General features: G+C 38.6%; 3 protein-coding genes across 10 annotated transcripts; 1 reads left to right on the forward strand and 2 right to left on the reverse strand.

Moving 5' to 3' along the window:
• Positions 1–1,284: 1,284 nt before the first annotated feature.
• Positions 1,285–4,940, reverse strand: LOC114448512 (myelin-associated glycoprotein-like). 4 transcript variants are annotated; one of them, XM_028425500.1, is made up of 10 exons: positions 4,684–4,940; positions 4,220–4,573; positions 3,571–3,861; positions 2,434–2,691; positions 2,252–2,343; positions 2,086–2,173; positions 1,921–2,005; positions 1,764–1,850; positions 1,595–1,664; positions 1,285–1,508 (listed from the first exon to the last, which is right to left on the reverse strand). In XM_028425500.1, the coding sequence occupies exons 1-10, from the start codon at positions 4,730–4,732 to the stop codon at positions 1,473–1,475; spliced, it is 1,410 nt and encodes a 469-aa protein (XP_028281301.1). In that variant the 5' UTR covers positions 4,733–4,940; the 3' UTR covers positions 1,285–1,472. The 4 variants fall into 4 exon arrangements, with proteins under 4 accessions (XP_028281301.1, XP_028281300.1, XP_028281303.1 ...); XM_028425499.1 differs by having other exon boundaries at positions 1,286–1,508; positions 2,086–2,343; positions 4,684–4,936; XM_028425502.1 differs by lacking the exon at positions 2,434–2,691 and having other exon boundaries at positions 1,291–1,508; positions 4,684–4,916.
• Positions 4,941–8,261: 3,321 nt separating this feature from the next.
• Positions 8,262–14,819, reverse strand: LOC114448982 (sialic acid-binding Ig-like lectin 14). Of its 4 annotated transcripts, none has more exons than XM_028426268.1 (8): positions 14,581–14,819; positions 14,072–14,138; positions 9,604–9,996; positions 9,205–9,501; positions 8,998–9,097; positions 8,859–8,894; positions 8,738–8,770; positions 8,262–8,472 (listed from the first exon to the last, which is right to left on the reverse strand). In XM_028426268.1, the coding sequence occupies exons 2-8, from the start codon at positions 14,115–14,117 to the stop codon at positions 8,460–8,462; spliced, it is 918 nt and encodes a 305-aa protein (XP_028282069.1). In that variant the 5' UTR covers positions 14,118–14,138; positions 14,581–14,819; the 3' UTR covers positions 8,262–8,459. The 4 variants fall into 4 exon arrangements, 3 of the variants coding, with proteins under 3 accessions (XP_028282069.1, XP_028282071.1, XP_028282070.1); XR_003671936.1 differs by lacking the exons at positions 8,262–8,472; positions 8,738–8,770; positions 8,859–8,894; ... (1 more) ...; positions 9,205–9,501; positions 9,604–9,996 and adding exons at positions 11,563–12,050; positions 12,451–12,542; positions 12,789–12,877; ... (1 more) ...; positions 13,182–13,478; positions 13,579–13,971 and having other exon boundaries at positions 14,581–14,784; XM_028426270.1 differs by lacking the exons at positions 8,262–8,472; positions 8,738–8,770; positions 8,859–8,894; ... (1 more) ...; positions 9,205–9,501; positions 9,604–9,996 and adding exons at positions 11,563–12,050; positions 12,789–12,877; positions 12,973–13,072; positions 13,182–13,478; positions 13,579–13,971 and having other exon boundaries at positions 14,581–14,784.
• Positions 14,163–18,418, forward strand: LOC114448981 (myeloid cell surface antigen CD33-like). Of its 2 annotated transcripts, none has more exons than XM_028426267.1 (14): positions 14,163–14,254; positions 15,693–15,776; positions 15,876–15,951; positions 16,034–16,426; positions 16,527–16,823; positions 16,903–17,002; positions 17,091–17,126; positions 17,202–17,234; positions 17,313–17,354; positions 17,537–17,563; positions 17,702–17,737; positions 17,811–17,876; positions 17,999–18,026; positions 18,117–18,418. In XM_028426267.1, exons 3-14 carry the CDS (start codon positions 15,900–15,902, stop codon positions 18,177–18,179), a joined length of 1,173 nt encoding a protein of 390 aa, XP_028282068.1. In that variant the 5' UTR covers positions 14,163–14,254; positions 15,693–15,776; positions 15,876–15,899; the 3' UTR covers positions 18,180–18,418. The 2 variants fall into 2 exon arrangements, with proteins under 2 accessions (XP_028282068.1, XP_028282067.1); XM_028426266.1 differs by lacking the exon at positions 14,163–14,254 and adding an exon at positions 15,570–15,622.
• Positions 18,419–18,769: the final 351 nt, after the last annotated feature.

The following is an 18,769-nucleotide window of genomic DNA, read 5'->3' on the forward strand; positions in this document are numbered from 1 at the left end:
AAAAAAACAAACTTGTTGAGCAATTGAGGAGTGGATGTTTCTGCAAAATGTTCCTGTTGATTGACATGTAAATAAGTTTTGAATAAGCAGTTTATGACCACATCTCATAGCACAACAATGTCAAGTAGTGTTTTTTTTCTCCCTCAGTCACAGACCGGTTCAACCAAAATATCATCCTATGATATCAGCAGTTTCCCTCATGTGTATCGACATGATGTGGTGAGGTGCAGTATCGCCCCCTGTGGGCCAGGCTTCTGGACTAGAACTGAGGGTTCATCTTTCTGTATTCATTTGCAAAACGAGTAACAGTAAAGCTACATGTGGAGAAAGTCACCACATGTAGCAACAGCTTGATGTAGGTCTAAAAAAACACCAGAATTCACAGTTTTTTTTCTCTAGCAGTGCCTCACTGTTTGACAGTGTAACTTTGAGTGAATGACTCATATTAAATGTGTTGTAAATGTTTTCTTTTGTATGCTCGTTCTTGTAAAATGTACTGTATTTATAGGCTTAATAGCTTATAAGCTTAGTCTGGCTTAAACTGGCTTTTGTTGTTTTTTTTTTTTAATTGACACCTGCACACACAACTTAGACTGAGGAGCTATTCTCCTATTTAGGAGAACTGTGAGAACTGCGCTCCACATTGAGTCATGTCGGAAAATATATTCTATTCATTTTTAACTCAGGTACACTTACGCCTTATTTACAAGCTGTGCTTTCAGATGTGCCAACTCTGTGCGTCCTCTTCACCTTCCTGTCACATTTAAAGCTACGCACAGGGTTTTTCCCACATTGACCCTATTATAAAAATAGTTCCACATTTATCTTCTTCATTCTGGCATTTTTTCCTCTCAGTTGCCACCCCTGTGCATGTTGTTTTATTGTATTGTATTGCACTGAATCTCCTTTATGTATTTTATTGTTTTGACTTTATTCTAGGCATTCTACTGTTAAAGCACTTTGGTAGGCTATGGCCTTATAAATGTGCTATATAAATAAACCTGGCATTGACATTGTGCACTCGAACCTGAATATTGTAAAATAATGGCTACACACTTTTTACCTCTTAAACACATTCAAGCCACATGTGGGTTTTTTTCACACTGATGCACATAAAAAATGGTTTCACTGTTTTAAGTAGCACATCTGTGAGAGTGCACTGCAAAGTGACAGCTCTGCTTTTTCAGGTTCTGTTGGTGAAAACACACCTTTCATCTGTTGTAGGCCTAGATGTTATCAAAAATCAACCACAGAGTAATCACGAGACTGTTTTTTAGTAAGTAAAATGTTAGTTTAATGGTTATTTGTCATAAAACAGATCATACACAATGTGAATAAGAGGAGCATCAAACACAGATGCATTGTTCAGTTATCATACAGTTATCACTGGGGGAAAGAAAAATGAAGATATATATAGATAACAGCATATTTTTTACATTCTTCACCTCAAACTGCAACTTTTCTTCGTCTTGTCACACATTGGCATATATTGCATCGTCTTCATCATCCTGCACAGGGAACAAAAATCACTCACTCACTCACTTTTTTTCATGCATTATGAATCTACTAAATGACAGAAGGAACTGTTACATACTTGTACGTTGCCATACACGGGATCATTGGCATACATGTCAGGGCACCATACGTCTTCTTTCTTCTCTTTCCTGAGGAGAAAATACAGACGAGACAAAAATCACATAAACCTACACGATGAACGTGGTTATACACGATGTTTAAATTTATATCAGTAAAGTTACAAAAACCTGATTGTTGTATTATACGTAGAAGCTACTTCAGACTTCAAGGTGCTCATGTTAGTTGGTGGTGACTGTGTTTCAGATCTCCTCCTGCTGAGAAATTATTTAAGACCGTAAGCAATTCTGGTTGCTGTGACACAGAGAACCTTCTGTAGCAACTTACCATTTTTTAACAATTCCCACTGTTATTAAAAGAAGCACCAAAAACACGGCTGCTCCAATGGCAATGAGAATGTTCTGCATCTTGTCTGTTCAGACAGAAATAATTACATGTGAAATCACAATCCATTGTGTACTGAAATTCATGAAATTCAAAGGTTTTTCATACTGTCAGCAGGTAAATGGAGTGTCAGGCTGGCTTTGCCCTGTGTGTTGTTTGCCAGGCAGTGCACAAACTTGAAGGAGCCAGTGTTTGCCTGCAGAGTCACAATGGTTAGAAGGCCGTGTTTCTCCACTTTGCTCTTTAGAACTTTGTCGTCATGCACAAAATGGACCTTGCTGGAAGGATTGGACTCCACAATGCACAGACACTTTACTGTGTCCCCCTCTACGGAGCATGAAGAAATATTTTTAATGTCGGGGGCATCTGTAAGGATAAAGCATAAAGGAGACAGTCATGCAATGAAATGGTTTAAATATCAAAAATCAACTCCTTTATCTTTAATTGTGTATTTACATAACACATTGAGCTGCACGAGGCTCGATTGGTTTCGTCCCTCTTTGTTGATGGCAGTGCAGTACAGGAATCCCTGTGAGAAATGTCTAGAGACATTTGGCACCATGTATAGATTTCCTTCATGCACTTTAGCACCAGTTTCATTGTGCCACTCATAGCTGCTGACGGGAGGGTTAGCATCACTGGAGCAAATCATGGGCACTGTTTCTCCCTCCTTTATTTCTGACTTGTACTCAACCATCACATTCACTGGGGCATCTGCGTGGAGCATTATGACATGATACCAAAGAGAAAAAAACGTGACCAAAGTCAATAATGTTCAGGAGACAACAAATGTATGTAATGTAATGGAATCTAATGCTTGTGGAAAATAGCAAATCTACATGTTTTAGGTTGGAGTGACAGACTGAGCCAAACGCTAGGAGGGGCATAGACACAGACACACACTGACTTCCCACAAACTCAGTTAATATAGAGTATATGACACACAACCCATGACTGTGAATCCTGTGATAGTGACTCAAGAAGCTTAAGAAGTTATACTATAAACAATGTAGGTTAAAAAAAGAAATGTCCGTACTAGGGTGGATCAGATTTTAAGTCATTAGGAATATATAATTACAATATTTGGGAGAGAAATGATATATAGTTTGTAACTCTCCTTTTAAATTAATATTTAACATTAAAGTTATACATAAATAATATTATGCAACATAAATCATAAGTAGGGATGTGACAGCTTTGAGTGACGAAGATGCTTTGGTGTCATCGCACATAAAACATAAATCACATAACACATAAAATGTGCTTCAACTTCTTCTTAACAAAGTTTTCTGTGTGCGCTCAGACCTGAGCTGAATTCAATATAACTAATCAAAATCAATCTGCTATGTTAGCAAGGCAGCTAGCCACCTATAGCTTGTCATTGTGTATGCAGTATTTATATGGGATTTGCAGCCAGCATCAAATATTTTACCCTAGTCAGTTTCACTCAGGCTGTAATTGCAATAACAAAAAGTTTTTTTCTTAATTCAATGAAACTTTGGTTGTTAATATTACATTAACTGCATTTTTTTAATTATTATAATTGTATAAACATTGCTTGTTTCTCTACTCACTGCTGATGAACACACTTACACTTTATTTGAAGGACCTTGGATGTTTTCAGTGGCTGACCTCCATTGTATGTCACGATGCATTCTATCAGCTTGTTGTGGTCAGTATTGGCCGAGCGAAAGGTCAGAGTGGATGTAACTTCCCACTGGCCATTGGTCAGGTTTTTTGTCTGGATGCGCTTCTCTCCAGGGTGACTCCAGTTGAAAGCAGGAGGAGAAGCAGGACAGGAGTGAGACGCGGAGCAGGATGCAGACACAGTTTCACCTGCCTTTATCTCCTCTTTCATAGAGAATTTAACGGGATCTGGTTGATCTGTGCGAAGAAAGACCATGATAGGCTATCAGGTCACAATGGTCACAATCTATATATATATATATATATATATATATATATATAGATATAGATATGTCTGAGCACACAAAGACGTAAACACAAATGGCACAATAACACAAATGGGGAACAGAAAAAACTGTTAACCTTAATATTAACCCACTTCCCTTTATCAGATAATAAAACTTAGCTCTTGAGGTAAAAACATTACAACCTAAGGGTTTTAATTATGTCTAATTCTAAAACTGAGCAGGTAATTAGCAGGATTGATAAACTACTGAATGTAAGATGTGAATGGAAGATGACTTCATGTTAAAACTTAACTTAAAAATGTACTTACCAATAATTTGAAGGGTGACTTTCTTATTTGCAAAAGAAAAGTTGTCAAAGTTTGCAATTTCAATCCTGAAATAGAAAGACCCATGGTCAGTCTGCTGAAGGGGGTCAATCTTCAGAGAACAGTTCTTGTGGCTGACGTCTCCCAGCTCCGTTCGACTCGAATACTTCTGTTGCATTCGAGAAACGTCCGGGTGATAAATGTTGTTTTTTGACTCATCTACCCAGATCCCTGTGAACTTAGTGAGCGTCTTTTGTGGTGATGGGTAGTTGTACGAACAGGGGATCACCACACATGATCCAAGGAGACCTTTAACTGTGGATGGAACCTCAACTGTCCAATCTGACGTTTGAATACCTGAAAAAATGACCCAGAAACAAAGAAAACAAGAAAAGAGCAACACTCTTCAGAATAATGCACAGTGAGCAGTAGAGATGATAACATAGATTATTCAGGTGGTACCATACCTGTAAAGCAAAGACACAAGAACAACCAAGGCTGCTTCAAACTGTCCATCTCATCTCCTCTGTGTCAAACCTGCAAATAAATAAAGAGCCAGCTGTGTTCACTGTTGTCATTTCCCTTTGCTGGGATGACATGTGCTGTTTCCATTCCACTTTTAAGACATCTTGTGTGCACTGTATTTCACACTGTTGGACTTTTAGCCCTTTCGGTGAAAATATTGAGGAAGTCTTTAGTTGCAGTTCTTTCACCTTTATTATTCCTTTATCAGCTAAAATACAAATTTGATCCATTTGCCTATCTTGGCGTGTGCCATATGCTGTTCTCACTTCCGTCTTTAGATTTCTTATTTCTTTCTTTCTTTTTTTTGTATCTGTGACTTCTCCAATTTTGTTTTTAGTAACCACCACTTCATGAAACACATTGAGGCCGAGGCCACCAAGCAAAGCACCATTGACAGATATGTGCAGAATATTTGGCCTCAAATTAATTTCTATTTAACAGAAAACCACTGAGCAGGAATAAAATCAAACAATGTCAGCATACTGTTGTTCTTTAAACCATTGTTTAAAATGTCTTATTTTTAAACAGTTTAAAACACATTTTAAACAGTGGGTTAAAGAACTTCAGTGCTTATCCTGTTAATTAATGAATTACAATTTTTAATTTACAAAATGTATTAGACCTTATGCAGCATGTGAATCCAGTGGCCTGCTTAGACAGCTAACTACTGTGTGAATGTTGCCTAGCAGGGAGATCTGCAGGCAGTGTGTGTGTGTGTGTGTGTGTGTGTGTGTGTGTGTGTGTGTGTGTGTGTGTGTGTGTGTTTGTGTGTGTTTCAGGGCCTGGTGTTGGAGCTGGGCTGACCGTCTCACCTGTAATCAATCCATCACTAATTATCACCTGCTGTGTTTAGACTCCTGCGCTCCACTTGGTCTTGACCAGATCATGAGTTTACCCACACAGCAGTGCAGCATTAGACCTCCCAGTGTGTTTGAAGAGTTAGCTAGTATTGAGCTTTCAGTGTTTTGACTCAGTTCTTTTGTGTTCAGGTCCAGCCATCAGCTAGCGGCTATGCCCCGGCCAGGGTTTCTCTTTCTCCTTTAAGACTGTACGGTCTCTTTTTGTGTTGTGCTGCCTTTTCATGTCTCCACACTGCCTAATGTTTAACAGTTATCTCTTCGAGTCCTGTTCCTGTGTTCAGGGAAAATCTAGCCATATAACACCACTTGTTTTTTGAAGGTTGTCGGTTTTCTAATAACTTCTCATTACAGGATGCATTTGCCATCTTGGCGTAGTTAGACGTGTGCCATATGCTGTTCTCACTTCCGTCTTTAGATTTCTTTTTTTCTTTCTTTCTTTTTTTTGTATAAAAACAAGGGGCAACAAAAACACAGTCATTTTCTTTACTTTTGACACAAAAACAACTTTTTTTTGCCCTAAAATGAAACCAAGAGAAACATTAGCTGACGATGTATCATGTAGTGTATACCCAACATGTTTTAAAACAGCTTAACACAATAACCCGATACATGAATGAGTTTTGAGTTCTGAATATTTCCCAAATGCTCACAACAAAGACATGCTTATATACAAAGTTTGTTTTAAAATAAAAGGTGATTTCATGAAGTAAAAGTGAAGCTCATGTACTATACCTTGCATGCAGAGCTCTTGAGATAAGTTGTGTACACATCCGATCATAGACTAGTTTTGATATAAGTGTTTGAGACATGCGAAACTATTATCATTATCATATTATCAGTTTTTTTTTTTATTTCACACTTAAAGGAACCGATAGCTCATTTCAAGTTTAAACTGTGGTCTTACTTCCTGTTCACAAGTTTACACCTACACTGAAAGTAAAACTGGCAACACACGTCCCTTATGAGTGCACTCTCAAAAACCACAGAATGAGTGTCCATCCATTTGAGCTTCTGTGTATAGATTAAAGTTCCCACAGTCAAGGCAGCACTTAATTCATGAGTCTAGTCTACAAAGGCAGGATTCAGCATTTTGTCCCTGGTTGGATTAATTATGTCACTTTCGTGGACTGCAAGGTTGACGTAACGGATGCTGGGAGTGAGGTAGATCTTCTTCACAGAAAGATTGTGCTTTCCTTTAATATTCCAGAGCTCCTCTTCACATTGTGTCATGTAGTCCTCCAGCCTAACAGTGTCCTCCCTCTGGTGTCTCCATGCCAGTTTCTTTGGAGTAGGAGTGATGATGCCAGTGGACACAGAGTTACCCATGGCAGCAAGTGTGAAAGGTTCAAATCTACAAACAGAAGACATAGAAACTTGTATAAACTGAAAACACACACACACACAAATGATTCCACAATCTATTTTTTTGTTTTACCTGGTTGCTAAAAGAGGTCAGTGTTGTGTCTCGTCTTCCTGCTGAGGTTCCAGAGGTGAATGAAGAGTGATCAGGCTCCTCCATTTTAAAAGCTGAACAGGGCCTGGCCTTGTCTGTCATCAAAAGAAACAAATGATCACATCTCTCTGAGATTAAACAAAGTGGTAACAATCCAGGTTAGGGCTGATTAATGCTGATTACAGCTGATTAATGAGTCTTATAGCCCATCGTTTGTATTAATCAGTCAATCAAAGGGAACTTCCCCCAATCACAGATAGCTCTGAAGTTTTCGGGACTTTGATGAAAGTATTATTAGATCTCAGAGGATCATTGTTAATAAGTGTCAAAGGAAAAAAGAGGTCAAAGTTCACTGACTTTTTACATCAGAGTGATTTCAAAACATCACTCTGATGATCACTCACACTCACACTCTCACTCACATACTATATTTGATGTGGCTGTGCTTCTGCTTTCTCTTAAAAAACAAATCAATGCACTTATTAAAGATATGATTTTTTTTTAATCAGACTATCGGTGTAATATTCATGTTCAGTTAGAGGTGGACCCAAATGCAGACAAACCAAAAAGACTTTGAAGTTTAACTAAGAGGGAGCTTTATTAACATAAAATCAGAAAATCCAAAACTCAGAATACAACAAACAAAGCACCAGACGACATGAACAAAAACATATAGACCAACACTGGAATGACAGGGGAATCAATGCAAGACCACACAGGCAGGACCAAAGGTTACTAAACAAACAAACTGATGAAGACAAAGATAATCACAGGGGCAACAAGACACAGGTGAACACAATCAGGATGAGGCAGGTAATCACACTGGCCTGAGACACAGGAGGAAGTCAAACACACAAAGACACACAAGGAAACACTGCTACCTACATCATCTACAGTGCTATTGATTGGTCTTAAAGCACCACCATGTGGACAATGTAAGTCATCTATCTTATCTGCCAATAAGCTGTCATTCACCCAGCTGGTTTACTGTGATTATGACACCGTAATAAAAAAAACATCTTTACATAGAATTTTATTAATAATGAGTACAGCATTCAGAAATGTGTTACAGTGGAAATTCAAATCACAATGTAATTATGTAATCATGTAATTACAAAGACATGATAGGATTTAAAATTTGAGTATTGACTGTATTCAAGCAAGTAGCTGTGCGAGAATAAGCTTGTTCTAAAGATAATGAGCGCCTTTATTGTCAGAAACTCACAAACATAAAGAAGTGCAGCCAATAACCAAAAACTGAAAAGATGAGAGTATGCCTTGTTGTTAATTGCTTTGTCAAATAATCTTGTGAAATCATCTTGTGGGTGTCGTCTTTGTCGCTTATTGCAGTTTGTCATGCCTTGTGAGTATTTGCAGTTATTTAATGCTCGGCGTCTTTCACTTCTCACCTTCTGCCCCTTTTCGGCCCATGTAAAAAAGGGGAACAGAAAGTAAGACATTTTACACATATGTTATTAATACTAGCTGCTAAAATAAACTAAATGTGTCCTCCTCTGCAGATTTTATCTATATTACTGTAAAAGCAATGGTGCTTAAAGTTATATAGTTAATAATAGAATGTGTTTATAAAGTGTGACACTTGTTGACCTACACTCAGAAAGCCTTGGGACAGTGTAGTACCTGATGGTCTCCTGCCTTAAAGAAATATAGAGTTTTTCTCACCTGCGAGATAGACTCCGAAGCCGGTTCAACATGCTGTATGAGAACAATGACTCGGTAATGAATCCCATTAATATGAGACTGACACTACATACATGTGGAAATAAATATTGCCTCTTCTTACCTGCCATCCCGATTTTGGAGCTCAATAATACGGTTCCTTCAGCAGAGAGAGAACATGTGTCAGTTAAGGGAGCAGAGCAGAATAAAACAAAGTGAGGAGGACTGTGTTCCCTCCATGTGAATTTAACAAAAGGCCTCACTTGTACTTCTTTGCCATGAAAATGCAAAAGACTCCAAAGACCAGAGCAGTACCAATCCCCACCGCAGCAGGAATGATGATGTGATTGTAGCTTTCAGCACCTGTAAATGGACAGAATCTTCATCAGGTCATCTCACATACTTCAACAATATTGTCTCCTGTGACACCAGAATGAGTAAATAACTAGCAGAGACTAGAAATATCTCACGTTTTACATAGAGTGTTACAGTGTCAGAGGATGTCTTCTGTCCATTAAACTCAGCTGTGCAGGTGATCTCAGTGTGGTCGTCTTTCTCTTTAGGTACAAACGTCAGGATGGACTGTACCTCCCAGTTGCCAGACTGTTGGTTTTTATGAATAACAGTGATGTCCTCTGTTGTCTTCAGACTCCATTTGATTTGAGGTGGATGGGATGGACAGGTATGGGTGACTGAACAGGTGATGGTGTAGGGTTTCCCTTCATAGGCTGTCTTAGAGTGAGTCAGTGTCGGCTTTGGAGCATCCACTACAAAAAAAGAAACACAGAGACAGAGATGAAGTGAGAGGAAAGTTGATGGAACAGAAAGCTAATATACATTTATGAAGTGGATAGAAGTTGGTGACATACACAACATGTTCAGTGTGACACACTGCTCAACAAAGGAGAACATTTCCTTGGTGGGTTTATTTGTCTCGTCGATCACTATTTCAACCCGGAAACAGAAAGGACCATTGTCATGATTTCTAACTTGAGTCATTTCTAAGGTGCAGTTGCCCTGGCCCAGTTGTCCCAACATCTTTGTTCGATCCTTGAAGTTGTCCAAGATCTTTGTCTGATCTTCATAATAGATGAGTTCCTCTTTAGTTTGCTTATGCCAGAGCCCTCTGAGTCTGGAGCCTGGCAGGGTTCCTCCAGAATGGGTGAATGTACAGGGAACCACAACACAGGAGGAAACCAGAGCATCAATCTGTGATACAACACTGGCCCTCCACTCATCACTGAACACAGGACTGCACACAGCTGCAGGGACATATGAGAGATGGTAAATGGATTAACCTAAAAGGTAAATGTGATGTTTGTTTCTCGATGCTTGTGAGGAGACAGATCATTTTACCTGCCAAGAGCATGCAGAATGTCATCATCTTTTTCTCTGTGTCCATTCTTCTCTGAGGATTCAGGATCTGAAAAAAACATGATATGGAAAAACTGACCACAAACATTTAAATAAACACTTTATGGGAGTAAAATGTATGCATTATAAACATATGACAATTATTGGAGTGCTCACATATGTATTTTTCTCACTCTATAGCCTGTCCGTGGTTCACAGTTCTATACATGGACAATTCAGTTCCTCTTTTGCACCTTTTTAAAATGCAAAAAAGGTGCAATAATTCAGCAAGCCATTTTTCATACTTCATATACAGTGACAGAAATCAGTACAATGCCTCAAAAAACAGTGTATTAAAACTCTGAGGTTTTTTTATAAACATCATAATAACATAATAACATTATAAACCAAACTTATTCATATAGTTTATACTAAAAGCTGTATATTTAGCGCTTTGTTTTTACCACTCAGTGGTACTCAAAGAGCTAATTTAGGATTAAGTGTCTTGTGCCACGGGACACATCAGCACACAGCCAGGGATAGGAATCCACCCGCCAATCAAACTTCATGCTTAGAGGACCAGCCCTTCATGTCACATGGTTATTATTCCAGATTAAGCAGTATTTCAATACTTAACCTAATTCCTTATTAAAATAGGTATTCGATACTCACCTTATTATCTTGGTATTTAAGTTCTTGTCTTTGAATGACCTCTCATTCACTTTATTGAATCTCAATACCCTTAATTAACCTGCAGCACATTAGAAAAAGCAATTAAATTCAAAGGCACTGTTCTTACAATGGAAGGAGCATTCTGATATTTTCCATATTAGTATAATCAACATACCTGATGTAACTGCAGTCTGGCTGATAACAACTGTCTATGTCTTGAAGACACAATGCCCACCCCCACTGGTTGTGTTTATACTGCTGACGGTGCCCACTCACTCCAACTCCTCCCCCATCTGTGAAATAACTACATATTTAACCCAGCTCATTTTCATATACCTAGCCTACTGTAATGATGCCTTTCAGTAAACATACCTTCCTTATTTGTAAACTATGACTCATAAAGCGAATATAAAATGGCCGATCTGTGAATATGTAATCAAAAATCACACCTTTAAAAACATGATTATTTATCACATATTAAGTGAAGCCAAAAGTGAAGAATCTATTTTGTTTTCAAACGACTGAAACAGAATCAGAGGTGATTAGACTGCTTCATTTCAAAGACACTCCTGAGTCTTACACTTTATTTTCTAACAAGTCAAACTGTTTTACTCATATTTCTTTTGTTTTGTCCTTGAATTGTAAAAGCTGGAGCGCCACTTGGCACCATCACTCACATTTGTTTGCTTACACTCCTTGCCTCACCCTTCAGTGACTATTGATTAGTCTAAACGCTCCACCATCTGGACAACTTTGATACTCTTGACTTGCTTCTGCAGTAGAAACAGTAAACCTTGTCTTTTAATTGACACAACAGGTTTTATTGTGATGTATAGTCATGGTAATACCTCAACATGTTACACACAGGTCTCTGCAGTGCAGCTGTTTATATGACATGAGAAGTTAACATACAAACTTTCCCGATACAGATGTTCAGATGGAATTAGTGTTATATGTAAATGTAAATCATATTTTAAATCATAAGTAAATTTAGCAGTTGGTGTTTCTTATATTAGTTGGCAGTATGAGCAGAAATCACACATTTATAGAAGTCAGTGCATCCTGTCATCACAAGCTAGCATCATTAATAAACAGAAAATGAACTTCAAAATCCTCATTTTAGAGGTCCAGTTTTAAGCAGCTATTAAGGTAATGCCATTTTATCAAGCTGATGCATGAATAATATGAAAATCAATACAGCAAGTAAGCAACAAAAGCCTTTGACCTAATCAATTCTAATAAAGATGAACATATTTCCCTTCAGTCTTTTCCTCCTTGGCTCCTTATATGCCTGAAAAACATTAAAACATGTTTGAATGTAATTGAGCAGTGTGTATCAGCTCACAGAACAACATGGAGATGAGATCTCTGCCAGGACAAATACAGCCACTTCCTGTTCTCTGAAGGGAAGCTCACAAAACAGCAGCAGATGTTCCCTCTGTATGTAATGGAAATTTCTAGAGCACATTTAGCAGCGGTGTTTTTCCACTAACTTAAGATGTGACATGATTGACTCAACAACAATATGCCCACAAAAGTCAGAGCACGGAAAACAAACAAACATTTTAACACTGTAAAAGTTAGAAAGAAATCCACCTGGTGGCCCAGTTTCCCACCTGTGTGGATTTATATGTGGCCTCTCAACATAATAAGGTCTGTGCATGTCAGATCCTTTAAAGAATGTCACATACTTTGAGACTTAGTATCATCATTTTGCTAAGTGCAAGTCGCAGCCAAGTTTGCTTTGATGTTGATCTTCCTCTTTTCTTCTGCACACACATCACTGTGAAGGAAACACAACTATGACAACTATCTAACACTATCACATTTTAATGAAGTTAATTTCTCACTCACTCTTCTCAGATACAGGCATGGAAAAGAAAAAAAGCAGAACAGAAAATCAGCTTATTTTTAAATATTAAGAACTTTTCTCAGAAATGTTGATGATGAGTGGAGAGAGAAGGAAAAGAAGCTAAACAGGATTCAAATAGATGGAGGAGAGACACAGAGATGGAGTGACTGAACTTACCTAAATTATACACAAAAGACTCCAGAGCAGCACCAATCCCCACCACGGTTTACCTGCGATGCTGGTTTTGCAGCTCTGCAATGCGCCTCCTGGTGAAGACAGAAATAAATTAGATCACATAACATGGCGATGTGGTATCACTGATGATACTTAAGACTGTGGAGTGAAATAAAAAGCTTCTCACTTGTACTTCTTTGCCACGAAAATGCAGCCAACCCCAAAGACCAGAGCAGTACCAATCCCCACTGCAGCAGGAATGATGATGTGATTGTAGCTTTCAGCAGCTGTAAATGGACAGAATCTTCATCAGGTCATCTCACACACTTCAACAACAATATTGTTGAAGTATGACACCAGAATGAGTAAATAACCAGCAGAGTAAAAAGATCTCACATTTTACATAGAGTGTTACAGTGTCAGAGGATGTCTTCTGTCCATTAAACTCAGCTGTGCAGGTGATCTCAGTGTGGTCGTCTTTCACTTTAGGTACAAGCGTCAGGTTGGACTGTACCTCCCAGTTGCCAGACTGTTGGTTTTTATGAATCACAGTGATGTCCTCTGCTGCCTTCAGACTCCATTTGATTTGAGGTGGATGGGATGGACAAGTATGGATGACTGAGCAGGTGATGGTGTAGGGTTTCCCTTCATAGGCTGTCTTAGGGTGAGTCAGTGTCGGCTTTGGAGCATCCACTACAAAAAAAAACACAGAGACAGAGATGAAGTGAGAGGAAAGTTGATGGAACAGAAAGCTAATATACATTTATGAAGTTGATAGAAGTTGGTGACATACACAACATGTTCAGTGTGACACACTGCTCAACAAAGGAGAACATTTCCTTGGTGGGTTTATTTTTCTCGTCGATCGCTATTTCAACCCGGAAACAGAAAGGACCATTGTCATGATTTCTAACTTGAGTTATTTCTAAGGTGCAGTTGCCCTGGCCCAGTTGTCCCAATATCTTTGTTCGATCCTTGAAGTTGTCCAAGATCCTTGTCTGATCTTCATAATAGATGAGTTCCTCTCTACTTTGCTTATACCAGAGCCCTCTGAGTCTGGAGCCTGGCAGGGTTCCTCCAGAATGGGTGAATGTACAGGGAACCACAACACAGGAGGAAACCAGAGCATTAATCTGTGATACAACCGTGGCCCTCCACTCATCACTGAACACAGGACTGCACACAGCTGCAGGGACATATGAGAGAAAGTAAAATGAATATTTTTATCTTTTTTTTTGTTAATCAATAACGCAAATTGATGCAATAAAGGACTGATGTTGCGTTACCTGCCAGAAGCAGACAGAGCATCATCATCTTTCTCTCCTTCTCCATTCTTCTGAGAAGTCTTTCTCACTGAATGAAATGTTTCAATATTATTACACATTTACAATCCTCAGAAACGACACACGGTTATAGTGGACAGCCAAAATCATGGAGACGATCATGGGACTGATACAGCTAAAAAAAAGGTTGGTTGTCGGGTTTGTGACGGTGGTGGTGGGCTACAGGCAACGCGCCCAGGAATCCTGGATGTGCGTCACCCCTTCGTCGCTGCTGTAAAAAGTTACGTTTTCACTCGCGGTTGGAATATAGCACAAAAATAATAATAATATAATCTGTTTTTGTGGCCTAGGAGAATACTTGACTGTGATTGGCTGACGCTGCCGATGGAACGTGCGGAGCAGTGAACAGAGTGACGCACATAGTGTATATGAGTCAATTCCCTAATGTGGTATAATGTAAACCGAGTTATAACTTGTGATTGTCGAAAATAAAAATAGGTTAGTGAACTTACCCGAATTTGCTGCTATGTGAACCTTCCGCCTTCTCCTCAGTTTTTTCCCTTTCTACAGGAAATGATGTAGAAAGGAAAGACGTTTTTTTTTCTTTGTTCTTTGTTTTTTGTTCTTTGTTTTTTGTTTGTTTTGTTCAGCTCTGCATAGGCCTGATTCTACTCTGTTAGACTTTACCACACTGAATAAAATCATCTTCTCTTATCTGTGAGCAAGATGAAGAAAAACATTCAAATCATGAGTATCCAATATCAGAGAGGATATCCACTAGTGGGCAGTGCATATCCACTTAGGTCCATTCAGATGGGAAAGTGAATGAGTATCATCATTCTACACGCTGACATACCAAACACAGTTAAATTTAGCTGATTTCCTTTCTCCTCTTCTGTCCATTGTTATGCTGACTCAGCATATACCAGTCTCAATAAGCTGTTATAAGTTAAACCATTCCTGTTTATATTATGCCAACTGCACTGACTTGCACTATACATCTTTTGCACTCTGACTGCATTGTGCCTTCATTATGTGCCTTGTATTTTGTGTGTGCCTCATTGTAGGTACATTTTTTACACTTTATATTTATCTTTAGTTTTTAGTTACATGTTATATGTTGCGGAGTGAAGAGTAACGCAATTTCGATTCTCTGTATGTTCAGCACATATAGCAGAGTTGACAATAAAGCTGACTTGACTTGACATATTAGTAATAATCACTGTTTAATGTTCAATTTTGTCAAGTAACCACTGCAGAATGTTGCCACTGTGCTTTCTGACAGCAGCTGAGTTCACGTCTTAGAACATGTGTGAACTGAGCTCTCAGCTCCATCATGCATCTTAGATTTTGAAGAAGTAATGTTTTCACTTTCAAGTGCAATTCGGTAAAAGGAAAAGAAACTCACAACAACAAAGTGAAGTGTAACACGACAGGAAAGGGGGTGATATTAAAAGAGCATGCTCAGTGCGTGCAGTTTTTTTCTGTTGCCTCCAGAAGTCACATATCTGGAAATATTGCACTTACCATCATTTGCATGCAAATATGAACGAGGTACACATAACAAGCCACACCCATGTTTCTGCTGCCTCTACATCTACATCATGTTGTTCTTGTTTTTTAGTTTCTGTAAGCAGAAGAACACGCCGCCTGTCACCATTCTCAAAGAAAGGCATAAAGAAGACCGGATCAGCAGGAGCTTCATCAGGTAGGGAAATCCTGCAGAAAATAAGGTGACTCCACTGTTTGTAATTAATGATCGTTCAGTACATTTGAAAAAATCCTATTTCTTTCCTTCTCATTTCAGTATCCTGTAAGAAAACCTAGAAGAATGGACAGAGATAGAAACATGATGATGATGATGCTCTTTCTGCTTCTGGCAGGTAACACAATGTCAATCCTTTATTTACATTGTTGGTTAATGGAAAAATTAATCCTTTTACCGTCTCTCATATGTCCCTGCAGCTGTGTGCAGTCCTGTGTTCAGTGATGAGTGGAGGGCCACGGTTGTATCACAGATTAATGCTCTGGTTTCCTCCTGTGTTGTGGTTCCCTGTACATTCACCCATTCTGGAGGAACCCTGCCAGGCTCCAGACTCAGAGGGCTCTGGCATAAGCAAAGTAGAGAGGAACTCATCTATTATGAAGATCAGACAAGGATCTTGGACAACTTCAAGGAACGAACAAAGATATTGGGAGACCTGGGCCAGGGCAACTGCACCTTAGAAATAACTCAAGTTAGAAATCATGACAATGGTCCTTTCTGTTTCCGGGTTGAATTAGCGATCGACGAGAAAAATAAACCCACCAAGGAAATGTTCTCCTTTGTTGAGCAGTGTGTCACACTGAACATGTTGTGTATGTCACCAACTTCTATCCACTTCATAAATGTATATTAGCTTTCTGTTCCATCAACTTTCCTCTCACTTCATCTCTGTCTGTGTGTTTTTTTATGTAGTGGATGCTCCAAAGCCGACAGTGACTCACCCTAAGACAGCCTATGAAGGGAAACCCTACACCATCACCTGTTCAGTCACCCATACCTGTCCATCCCATCCACCTCAAATCAAATGGAGTCTGAAGACAGCAGAGGACATCACTGTGATTCATAAAAACCAACAGTCTGGCAACTGGGAGGTACAGTCCATCCTAACGCTTGTACCTAAAGAGAAAGACGACCACACTGAGATCACCTGCACAGCTGAGTTTAATGGACAGAAGACATCCTCTGAAACTTTAACACTCTATGTAAAACGTGAGATCTTTTTACTCATTCAGGTGTCGCAGGAGACAGTATCGTTGAATGACATGATGAAGATTCTGTCCATTTACAGGTGCTGAAAGCTACAATCACATCATCATTCCCACTGTAGTGGGGATTGGTGCTGCTCTGGTCTTTGGCGTTGCCTGCATCTTCATGGCAAAGAAGTACAAGTGAGAAGCTTTTTATTTTTACTTCTAGTATCATCAGTGATAATACATCACCATGTTACGTGACCTAATTTATTTCTGTCTTCACCAGGGGTCGCATTGCAGAGCTGCAAAACCAGGATGGCAGGTAAAATGATTCTGACCACTATCATGTTTTTATTTTTTCCAATCCTATCATAATTGTTGCTGCTGTGGTGTTTAGCGCGTGGAACCGGCTGTCCAGGCTGTCTCGCAGGTGAGAAATTATGTTTTTTTTTGTTTTTTTGTCTTTTTCTAACAACTTTATGTGTAATTCAATCTGTGGTATTTTTAGATTTCATTCTGGTGGCTCAGGACCATCACGGTCAGATCAACGGTAAGAGTCTTGGTCTGAAAATGTAATATGTAATGTTTAGTTCAGTAATGTCTTATTTGCAGAAGTACATGCAGAAGTGTGCTGTGCCTTTTTCTTTTGATAAGGTCAATGCTTGTCTTTCTACGCTTTAAAAACATTTGCATATTTTCTGTTCCTCCTTTTTTTGGTTTTTTGTTTTGCAGAAGATCTATTTGGAGTCGATTTTCAAGGTAAGACATGTACATGTATGGCAGTGCATCAGCTATCAAAGACCTCACAATTTTTTTTGTTTTTTTTTTTTCTCACTTGGCCTTCACACCACACACGCAGTTCCACTTATAGCAGTACCTCTTTTTTTTCTTTAACAGAAGACATAGGGGGGATGTGGTGGAGTTTGGTCAAGGGTAGGTGTTAATGGAAGAAGTTAGCTAGTTATTATTTTTGTAACTGTGAAGTGACACAAAATTTAATCCACAGTCCAAACAATATGAGATCCTGTGCTGACCAGAAGGCCTCCAAGCCACGTTTTCCGTCCCCTAAAAGGTACCCGGCCAGTTTTAACATCACAAGTGCCTGTACAGACATGATTCATTTATACCATTTTTTTATGTATACCATTTTTTATGTCTTTTTTTACACTGTTACTGCTGCTCATGGACCTTCAGCCAGCCAAAATCCTGCAATTACAAGGAGGTAATTCTTTGCTTACAGCACAAATTCACAGTCAGCACATTGGTGTTCTGAATCTCTCCATCCTTTAATGATAATCATTTTTTCTAACAGGACAATAATGATGGTGATGATTACATAAACACTGCAGACCTCAACATCTATGGAAACATCTGAAAAACATTACAAGGAAAGAGAATCATTATAGCCAACAACAAATTCAATCATGCTCATTATTCTTTACGTTAAGCTTTTGTTGTGTATGTCAGCTGTTTTTTTTCTTCCAATCAAAACATATTAAGCTGTTGGGTAAGTCATAGTGTGTGGTGTGGTCAATGTATAATCCTGTAATATTGTACTGTCATATACATAATGATTGTTTAAATGAATAAATAAAGGTTGGGTGTTCGACTGTACTTTGTTTGGTTTAAGTTGATGGAAATCAGGCCACACTATATACTTTCCTATGAAGAGTTGTAGTAATGTATAAAAGATAACATTTAAATGTAAAAAAAAATCATAAATCATATTAATTATACTGAAGCTTAAACCTATCGATGTGACTTGTAAATAGTAATTATTGGATTAGCTCAGATTTTCGCTTAAATTAAGATTAAGAAAACCTTTGCTTGTCCCACAATGGGGAAATTGTGTTATTGCAAAAGCACAGATAATACAGTTAATACAGTTAACAGTTACTAACAGATAATAGTGTTAAAATAAATGCCTCCTTGGTGTTGGCATAAAACAAGTCCTATGTTCTATTG

The sequence above is a fragment of the Parambassis ranga genome, chromosome 16, assembly GCF_900634625.1.
Source record: "Parambassis ranga chromosome 16, fParRan2.1, whole genome shotgun sequence".
Lineage (NCBI taxonomy): Eukaryota > Metazoa > Chordata > Actinopteri > Ambassidae > Parambassis > Parambassis ranga.

Bases quoted from the DNA above. Each gene is read 5' to 3' on its own strand.
- LOC114448512 (XM_028425499.1), bottom strand. From the start codon at position 4,732: ATGGACAGTTTGAAGCAGCCTTGGTTGTTCTTGTGTCTTTGCTTTACA. The intron at 4,574-4,683 runs GTATGGTACCAC...TCATTTTTTCAG, and splicing joins CTTGTGTCTTTGCTTTACAG to GTATTCAAACGTCAGATTGG. The intron at 1,509-1,594 runs GTATGTAACAGT...TTCCCTGTGCAG, and splicing joins CCGTGTATGGCAACGTACAA to GATGATGAAGACGATGCAAT.
- LOC114448982 (XM_028426268.1), bottom strand. From the start codon at position 14,117: ATGGAGAAGGAGAGAAAGATGATGATGCTCTGTCTGCTTCTGGCAG. The intron at 9,997-14,071 runs GTAACGCAACAT...ATGTCCCTGCAG, and splicing joins GCTCTGTCTGCTTCTGGCAG to CTGTGTGCAGTCCTGTGTTC. The intron at 8,895-8,997 runs GTGAGGCCTTTT...TCTCTGCTGAAG, and splicing joins TTCATGGCAAAGAAGTACAA to GAACCGTATTATTGAGCTCC.
- LOC114448981 (XM_028426267.1), top strand. From the start codon at position 15,900: ATGGACAGAGATAGAAACATGATGATGATGATGCTCTTTCTGCTTCTG. The intron at 17,127-17,201 runs GTAAAATGATTC...TGTGGTGTTTAG, and splicing joins CTGCAAAACCAGGATGGCAG to CGCGTGGAACCGGCTGTCCA. The intron at 17,235-17,312 runs GTGAGAAATTAT...TGGTATTTTTAG, and splicing joins CTGTCCAGGCTGTCTCGCAG to ATTTCATTCTGGTGGCTCAG.